The sequence below is a fragment of the Jaculus jaculus genome, chromosome 11 (genome assembly GCF_020740685.1).
Source record: "Jaculus jaculus isolate mJacJac1 chromosome 11, mJacJac1.mat.Y.cur, whole genome shotgun sequence".
Taxonomy (NCBI): Eukaryota; Metazoa; Chordata; class Mammalia; order Rodentia; family Dipodidae; genus Jaculus; species Jaculus jaculus.
In genome coordinates this window covers 25,475,690-25,484,734 of record NC_059112.1, presented here as the reverse complement: position 1 = coordinate 25,484,734, position 9,045 = coordinate 25,475,690, and the positions used below count along the sequence as shown (strand labels likewise).

The 9,045-nt window shown below is 45.0% G+C and overlaps 1 protein-coding gene across 1 annotated transcript; it reads right to left on the bottom strand.

Annotated features, from left to right (window-relative positions):
• Nucleotides 1-4,283: 4,283 nt before the first annotated feature.
• On the bottom strand, nucleotides 4,284-9,033 carry Rpl9 (ribosomal protein L9). Its single transcript, XM_004658660.2, has 8 exons — nucleotides 8,970-9,033; nucleotides 8,456-8,502; nucleotides 8,243-8,358; nucleotides 7,646-7,741; nucleotides 6,762-6,894; nucleotides 5,719-5,799; nucleotides 4,563-4,677; nucleotides 4,284-4,376 (listed from the first exon to the last, which is right to left on the bottom strand). The coding sequence occupies exons 2-7, from the start codon at nucleotides 8,499-8,501 to the stop codon at nucleotides 4,571-4,573; spliced, it is 579 nt and encodes a 192-aa protein (XP_004658717.1). The 5' UTR covers nucleotide 8,502; nucleotides 8,970-9,033; the 3' UTR covers nucleotides 4,284-4,376; nucleotides 4,563-4,570.
• Nucleotides 9,034-9,045: the final 12 nt, after the last annotated feature.

Below are 9,045 nucleotides of genomic sequence, written 5' to 3'. Positions count from 1 at the left end.
TGCACCCAGCCTCTTTTTTTTTTTTTTCCCGAGGTAGGGTCTCACTCTAGCCCAGGCTGACCTGGAATTCACTATGTAGTCTCAGGGTGGCCTCGAACTCACGGCGATCCTCCTATCTTTGCCTCCCGAGTGCTGGGATTAAAGGCGTGCACCACCATGCCTGGCTTCTTCTGTTTTTGTTTTTTTAAGACATTTTATTTATTTGAGAGTGAGAAAGAGAATGAGAATGGGAACACCAGGGCTTCTTGCCACTGCAGATTAACTCCAGACACATGCATCGTCTTGTGCATCTGGCTTTACGTGGGTACTGGGGAATTAAACCCAGGTCCTCAGGCTTTGTGGGCAAATGCCTTAACTGCTGAGCCATCTCTCAAACCCTTGTTTTTGTTTTTCGAGGGAGGGTTTCGCTCTAGCCCTGACTGACCTGGAATTCACTATAGTCTCAGGCTGGCTCCGAATTTGTGGTGATCCTCCTACCCCTGCCTCCTGAATGCTGGGATTAAAGGCATGCACCACCACTCCCAGCTTGTTTTGTTTTTAAGGTGACAAGTTCTATAGCACTTTCAGGAAAGGTCCAAAGATGTAAACTTTACTAAGTGTAAGTTAGTAAAGACCATATTCTTATTCATGGTGACCTGCTCCCTCTTGCCTGAAGGGCTTCATGCTCACATGTACACAGGCACCTCTCAGGTGCAGAATGCGACCACAATATCTGGACCTAGCAACTGTGTATAAATCCAGTGTGTTTGCTGGTTTGAATGAGCTAAAATCATTTGTTATAAAATACCGTCTAAGGCTGGGATTACATACCTTGTTAAATCTGAATTTGGAATTGTCTTTTGAAGTAAACTGTTCTTGTATAAACACTGTTAACAGACAACTTGAATGCGTATCCACTTAACGTCAATTCTTTTCCTCAAGTCAACACTCAAACCACCACATTACCTAGTAGTCAGTCCCTGTCTGCCCTTTCTGGAAATATGGAACTGAAGAATCAGAGTGCAGTAGCTCCTTTGAACAAAAGCCTAGGAAACTATCCTAAATTTGATTAATTGCATTCTAGACCTACCTGTTATCAGAAGCCAAATTTAATACATTGGGATTCTAATTGCCAATGGACATTAACTTTCAAAAACTGTACAGAAAGGTTAATTGGTGAACTCAAGCAAACACAAAAGTCAGGAGAAATGAAGTTGCTATTATTGGCCAGGTTCAAGGAGCAGAATCTTTGCTTTTCTTTTTTTAAATTTTATTTATTGTGTGTGCTTCTGGGTGCATCAGGACCTTGCTGCTACAAACCAACAGATATTTACACCATTAAAAAAAAAAACAAAAAAAACCTGGCAGCCAGGTGTGGTGGTGCATGCCTTTAATCCCAGCATTTGGCAGGCGGATCACCATGGCTTTGAAGTCAGCCTGAGCTAGAGTGAGACCCTACCTCAAAACACCAAAATAAATTAAAAAAATAGTGGAGGGCTGGTGAACATGGTTTAGCAGTTAAGGTGTTTGCTTGCAAAGTGAAAGGACCCTAGTTTGATTCCCCAAGACCCATGTAAGTCAGATGCACAAAGAGGCACATGTATCTGGAGTTCGTTTGCAGTAGCTGGAGGCCCTGGTGTACCCACACTCTCTACTTCTTTCTCACTCAAATAAATATATTTAAAAATTTGGGGGGTGGGGCTAGAGAGATGGCTTAGCAATTAAGTCACTTACCTGCAAAGCCAAAGGACCCAGATTCAATTCCCCAGGTCCCATGTAAGCCAGATGAACAAGGTGGCCCATGCTTCTAGAGTTCATTTGCAGTGGCTACATGCCAACATTCCCATTCTCTTTCTCTCTGCCTGCCTCTTTCCCTAATAAAAATAAAAGTTCTTGTGAGCTAGATGTGGTGGCACACTTTTAATCCCAACACTCAGGAAGCAGAGGAAGGAGGACCACTGTGAGTTCAAGGCCACCCTGAGACTACATAGTGAATTCCAGGTCAACCTGGGCTAGAGTGAAAAGAAAAAACTTTGTGTGTTGACGGGGAGGGGACTTGTGCCCCCCCCTTTTTTTCCGAGGTAGGGTCTCACTGTAGCCCAGGCTGGTCTTGAACTCAGGTGATCCTCCTACTTCTGCCTCCCAAGTACTGGGACTAAAGGAGTGTGCAATCACACCCAACTTGTGCCACTTTTTTTGAGGTTCGCTTATATGGGTAGCTTGGGAATTGAACCTCGGGCTGGAAGGATTTGCAAGTAAGCATCTTTACCCACTGAGCTATCTTCCCAGCTCTCATGTTTTTTTTACTTCTTGTATCCACAACATCCACTCTCCCAGCCTTACAAGTTGTTAAATATGCTTTGAGAACTTGCTGTGCCTAGTGCTACAAACTAGCCATTTTAAACAATCACCTTAATCCCAAAATTTGGGAGGCACAGGTAAGAGGATCTAAGTTCAAAGCCAATGTGGGACTGAAGAGTCCCACAACCTGGACTGAAAAAGGGAGGAGGGATGGGCATGGTGGCGCCCGCCTTTAGTCCTTGCACTGGGGGCAGAGGTAGGACTGCAGGCAGTCTAAGATACACCTGGGGCGGGGACAAGGAAAGCCGCCTTTGGGTGGTTTTCCTCCCTGTGCCATCCAAGAGCGCCAGCGATTCCTATGTAGCAATTTATGATCACCTTAACCTCTATAAAAAACTTTTATTTGAGGAGGGGATGCAGAGAATGGGCACACCACAGCCTCAGCAGACGTAAGCAACCTTATCCATATTTCCCTGGGGAAATCAACCTTTGGCTTTGCAGGTCCTACTATCCTTTTTTTGAGTTAAGACTCTTATTCTAGCCCAGGCTGAGTTCACTATGTAGTCTCAGGCTGAGCCCCAACTCACAAGGATCCTACCTTTGCCTCCCAAGTGCTGGGATTAGACTGTGCTAATAAACTAAGCCTTTAAAGCCCCTCATGCCTGAATCCCCAAGGTTTTTTTTTTTTTTTTTTAACTTTAAGCTTATTTATGAGAGATAGGTAAAGAGAATGGGCACACCAGGAGTTCTAGCCACTTCAAACTCCAGATGCAGGTGCCACCTTGTGCATCTAGCTTTACATGGGTATTGAGTCTAGGTCCTTAGGTTTTTAGGCAAGCGCCACAACCACTGAGCCATCTCCCCAGGTATTTTGTTACTGCTTTTTCAAGATAGGCTCTAGGCCAGGCTGACCTGGAATTTATTATGTAGTCTTAGGGTAGCTTCTAACTCACAGCAATCCTAACTCTACCTTTGCTGGGATTAAGAGTATACTGCCAAACCAAGTTTAAATACTTATGATCTAGTAATATTAAAATGACGTATCTAGGGCCTCAATGACAGCCTGGGTTTGATTCCCTAGTCCCCATGGAAACATAGTGGTGGGTCCCAATATACCCACCCATCCTAGTAAAAATCGAAAATTTTGCGTATTAATGCCCAACTCTTCACATACATGGAAACATCACAACGGTTGATTGCTTAGCCTTTGGAAACAGTCTTTTTCAATGTTGTTCCAAAGAAACTGATCAGTACTGTTTATGTGACTATCTGCTCAACTGGACGTCTTCTCATGGAGGCCAGGTTGACCTGCTTCCACCCTATGCTGCGATTTCATTGGCAGCACATACCACTATGTCTGGCAGTTTCTGGACTCTGCCCTAACAGGCACCTCCCACTGTCTCCCAATTCTTGGGTTATATCACAAGCACTTTAAACCCAGCACTTGGGAAGCTGAGGTAGGATGTTCAAGGCTAACCTGGGCTAGAATGCTGAATGAATGTGTAACACCAAACCCTGCTCATTTACTTTTTCAGTTTGTAACTCAGGCTGGCCTCAGCCTCCCTACTAACGAGATTGAGAGTTTGGATTCATCAGGAACACAAATTAGCTGTGTTCTTCCAGTGTTTAAGGAAGTTGTACCACATCTCAGCTTTTTTCCCCCTAAGTGATCAGAAACAAAACCTGGGCAATACCGAACACCTTCCAGGATCTTCTCAGGTAGTAACTGTCACTGACACCACACCCCTCACCAGAAACAGAACCAGATTAAGCCACACCTTTAATCCCAGCACTTGGGAGGCAGAATATGAGGATCTCTCTGGGTTCAAGGTCGCCCTGAGACTGCATAGCTAATTCCAGGTCAGCCTGGGCCAGAGTGAGACCCTACCTTGGAAAACCAAAAGGAACCAGATTATGATTCAAGGAAAGAGCACAGAAAACTTTTGTTTCTTCAAAATGCATTATTTGATCTGCTTATTTGCCAAAAATAATTGGAAAAGGAATATGTCCCAAATCAACAGAAGTCTTTTATTGTTTCAATAAAAGCAAAATTGTTCTTATGATCCAGGATCTCATTTCTGTATGCAGCTGAAAGACTGTAAAAAGAAATAAAAATACACATAAACTCTCATTGTAATCTTGTCAAGACAAGTTATTGTAAAATGATCTAAAACACACTTTAGGCAAGCACCAACTTATTTAAGGCTTTTAAAAATAAAACTGCAGCCCACATGGCCATAGCTTCATAGACAAGGTCAGTTTGCACTAACTATACAACTCACCTTAGATCTTACTCATCAGCCTGCTGCACTGTTCCTTTTTCAGAAACATAGATACCATCCAAAAACTTTCGGATATCCTTGTTTTTAACTGTGGTGGCTTGTTGAATCAAAGCAGCTATAAGGAGTGAAAAGGGTAAGAAAATTATTTCATCAATCAAACTAAACCAATCTTAAAAATGGTGACACGAGGATGCCATGAGTTCAAGGCCACCCTAGGCTTGAGTGAGACTCTCCCTCCAGAAAAATCACACATCCTTTTTTTGGTTTATTCAAGGTAGGGTCTCACTCTAGCCCAGGCTAACAAGAAATTCACTCTGCAGTCTCAGGGTGATCTTGAATTGTGCCTCTCTCGAGTACTGGGCTTAAAGTCCTTTAGAACTGCATATACCAGTGCTTCTGTTAAGATCACAATGGATGTATTTTATAGCCTACTATAACAGCTACCCCAGACAGTGAGCCCACTACACTGCCAGCCTGCACAACATGTACTATGTTATTTTTTCCTTTTGTATTCACATTGAGAAATCACACTTTTTAAAAAAATTTTTATTTATTTGAGAGCAACAGAGGGAGAAAGAGGGAGAGAATGGGCACGCCAGGGCTTCCAGCCACTGCAAATGAACTCCGGACACATGTGCCCCCTTGTGCATCTGGCTAACATGGGTCCTGGGGAATTGAGCCTCGAACCAAGGTCCTTATGCTTCATAGGAAAGCACTTAACCACTAAGCCAACTCTCCAGCCCCACACTGTTCTTTTAATTATTTCAGAATGAACTTTGTGTGTCTGTCACTTAAATTTAGGTGCGTCTCAAATTCATTTTGTCACCTAGCTTGGACTTTAACACACTTCCCCCTTCTTCCCAGTACAGGCCCATTCCACCATACGTGGCTGAGAGAAATTAGAAAAAATTCTGCTGGCATCATGGTATAAATCAGCTGGGTGCGGTGGGGCACACTTTTAATCCCAGCACTTGGGAGGCAGAGGTAGAACTGCTGTGGGTTTGAGGCCACCCTGAGACCACATAATGAATTCCAGGTAAGCCTGCACTAGTGAAACCTTATCTTGGGGAGGGGGGGGGGACAACAAAAAACACAACCAAACAAACAACAACAAAAAAAAAAACCAAGATAAAATAAACTTAATAAATTTACAAACCTGAATTTGAAACAAGTTCAATATCATTTCCTTCAAGGATTAACTCATCTTTCTGGGCCTGAGACACAGAACAAGCAACACCTACAAAAGCAGCATGTATTTGCATAATGTCAGCATGAGAATATAAAAATATAAAAAGCCTCCTAGCCCAGACTCAGTTTCCCATTACCCACATAAAATCAGATGCACAAAGTGACCTGCATATCTGAAGTTCAAGTGCAGTGGCATGAGGAACCTATGCTCTCTCTCAAATTCTTTTTTAAAAATGATTTATTTATTTGAGACAGAGAGAGGGAGATTGGGCATGCCAGGGCCTCTAGCCACTGCAAATGACCTCCAGATGCACGTGCCACCACATGCATCTGGCTTACATGGGACCTGGAGAATCGAACTTGGATTCTTAGGCTTCACAGGCATGCGTCTCTACAACCCACAAATTAAGTCTTAGCAAGGAATTTAGTTTGCTAATTTTCAAGAGTGAACCTTTTGTGACCGTGTCACTGAAGTTTAGGCTGGTCTCAAATTCATTATGGCTGGAGATGTAGCTCAGTTACAGAGCACTTGTCTAACATGTATAGACCCAGGGATTAGATCCTGAGCACGCCCACCAAAGATATGCCTAGCTTGGTGTGGTGGCACACACCTTTTAATCCCAGCAGTTGAGGGGCAGAGGTGGAAGTTCAAGGCCAACCCGGAGACTACATAGTGAGTTCCAGGTCAGCCTTGACTAGAGCGAAGACCCTCCCTTGAAAAAGTAAAGAAAGGCAGGCACGGTGGTACACATCTTTAATCCTGGCACTCATAAGGCAGGGGTAGGAGAATCACCATGAGTTCCAGGCCATCTTGAGAGTATACAGTGATTTCCAGGTCAGCCTGGTCTACAGTGAGATCCTACCTCAAAAAACCAAAAAAAAAAAAAAAATTTGTGTACATATGCCCTTCAGAAAAAAATGATAAGCCCACCCAGAGTTGCAAGTGTTACCAAGAGATATTCTGAAACAGCCTTCCAACTCCAGAGTAAGTCCTAATGGCATGCGACATACCTGTTCTCATCCGAACCCTGCGGATGTACTTTTCACCCAAGAAATTTCGGATTTCGACAAGAGATCCATTTTCCTGAATAACGACGTTGATGGGGAAGTGAGCATACACGGACCTCATCTTGTATCGGAAGCCCTGTGTTAAACAAAACAAGCTGTAAGCAATACTAAGAAGTTACAACAAAGACACTCAGTTCTCAGTTACCATACCTAGCCTCACTCTTGAAAATATACACACTTCACACACAAAACCCATGGTCTATATTTCCCAACAACTGTCACCTGTACTCAACATTTACATCACAGGAACATTTATTTTCTTTCCACTGAACAGTGAAACTCTTAGAACCTGTTTTTATGTGTTATCTCAGCCTCCTGTGTTGGCATTACAAGCACGAGCCACACCATCCAGCTTTTCACCTCATTTTTGCATGAAAGGGTCTGTCATTGAATGTGCAACCAAAGTCAACTATACACTATCAAGACTCAGGAATCCTCTCTTCACTTCCCAGCACTGAGATTACAGGCAAGCCCTTTACTGAGCCACCTCCTGTTTTACTATCTTATTTTTAATTTTAATATGGCAGAGAAAGAGGGATGGAGGAGAGAAAATGGGTGTGCCAGGGCCTCTAGCCACTGCAGACCCACCCATGTGCCCCCCATTGTGCATCTGGTTCATGTGGGTCCTGGGGAATAGAACCTGGGTTCTTTGGCTTTGCAGGCAAATGCCTTAACCGCTAAGCTATCTCCCCCAGCCCATTACTATCTTTTACATGCACAGTAAACAAACAATGAGTGCTGGTCCAAGCCCTTATGTGTTTTATATATGTAAAGGAAATGTCTAACAGCTCAAAATAAGAACCACGAATGGGGAATGGTCAGCTTACCAGTGTCACACCCTTGATCATGTTCTGGACATGGCTACAGATAGTTCGAACAGTAGCCAGTTCCTTCCTGTTTCCCCACCATTTGTCAACTCGTAGCTGTAAAAGAACAAAAGCGTTAGTATCTCTCCATATAAACAACCAAACTTGAAAGAGAAAAGTTAAACATCCAGTCAAGCGCCTTGAATGCCAACGCTTGGGAGGCAGAGGTAGGATGATCTGAGAGTTCAAGGACATCCTGAGACTACATAATGAATTCCAGGCCGGCTGAGCTAGACAGACACCCTACCGCAGAAAAAAAAAAAAAAAAAAGAAATCCAATCTCATGGGACACTTCCCTACACATGATAAACACGTTTTATTCCCCATCCCTCCCAAAATAAGTTCACGTTTGTAAAGTGAAACCGAGCCTGAAAAACAACACTACACACAGTAATGACAATACCGGCTTCACACCATACTGTATTTAGAATTTGGTTTTGCAACTTCACTGACTGATTACAACTTTGGCCACTTCGAAATTGCCCTCAACTGGGGAAAACTTTACAGTCACCAAATTTTAATGGCGTGACAACTCCCTTCCAAACAAGAAAACCTTACCCTCTTTTTTTTCTTTCCCAGGAGACTCAGTTCTACATTGATGTGGTTGAAGTCCCTCCGGAGGGTTCCTCTGGGGCCCTTCACGATCACTGTGCGTCCCTTCAGCGTGATGTCGACTAGGGGAAAAGTTGATGAGGTTCGTTAGGCCACAGAACGAGAGAAAACACAACCGCCCACCCCCCGGAAGGTAAAAGCAAGCGTGTCGTCTCGTACCATTTTCTGGGATGTCGACAGTCTGGTTGCTGAGAATGGTCTTCATCCTGAAATGCAAAGAGTGGGGTGACGGAGGCCACAAGCGGGGTCCCTGTGCCCCGCGCGCACCCTGGAGGTTCCACTCCTACCGGAAGCGCGCCAACCCGGAGGGTGAAGACACAAGGGGACCGTGATTGAGAGTGATTTCCGCCCCCCTCCTCACGGGGAAATCGGGGCGCGCAAGGGCGCGGTCCCCCCGAAACGGTGTCACGCAACCCGGCGCGGGCCAACTCACGCCGGGCCCCCACGGAGTTCAAGTGTCAGCCCGGAGCGCCATGGCGGGAGGGCCGAGGGCGCCGGGTAGGCCTAAAAGCTCCTTCCAGAACCCCCATCTCGCGCCGCCACGTCGCCATGGCGCTCGCCGTGCTGGGGGACAATCAGGACAAACACCCGAGGCGTCGGGCCCGCGCTGCGGGGCTTGCCAAGGGCCGATGGCTTCAGATTCCGGGGACACACACGGTGGAACCCGGCTCACCTCGCAGTAGTTGCGGCAAAGAGAGAGCGTCTTTCGTCATCACGTTCTTGTAATGCGTCCAGGGACAACCCCCCCC

Excerpts from the sequence above, each read along its gene's own strand:
- Rpl9 (XM_004658660.2), bottom strand. The coding sequence starts at position 8,501 with ATGAAGACCATTCTCAGCAACCAGACTGTCGACATCCCAGAAAATG. Across the intron at positions 7,742-8,242 it reads TGGGAAAGAAAAAAAAGAGG|CTACGAGTTGACAAATGGTG; the intron begins GTAAGGTTTTCT and ends GTTCTTTTACAG. Across the intron at positions 4,678-5,718 it reads TGAACTTGTTTCAAATTCAG|CTGCTTTGATTCAACAAGCC; the intron begins GTTTGTAAATTT and ends CACTCCTTATAG.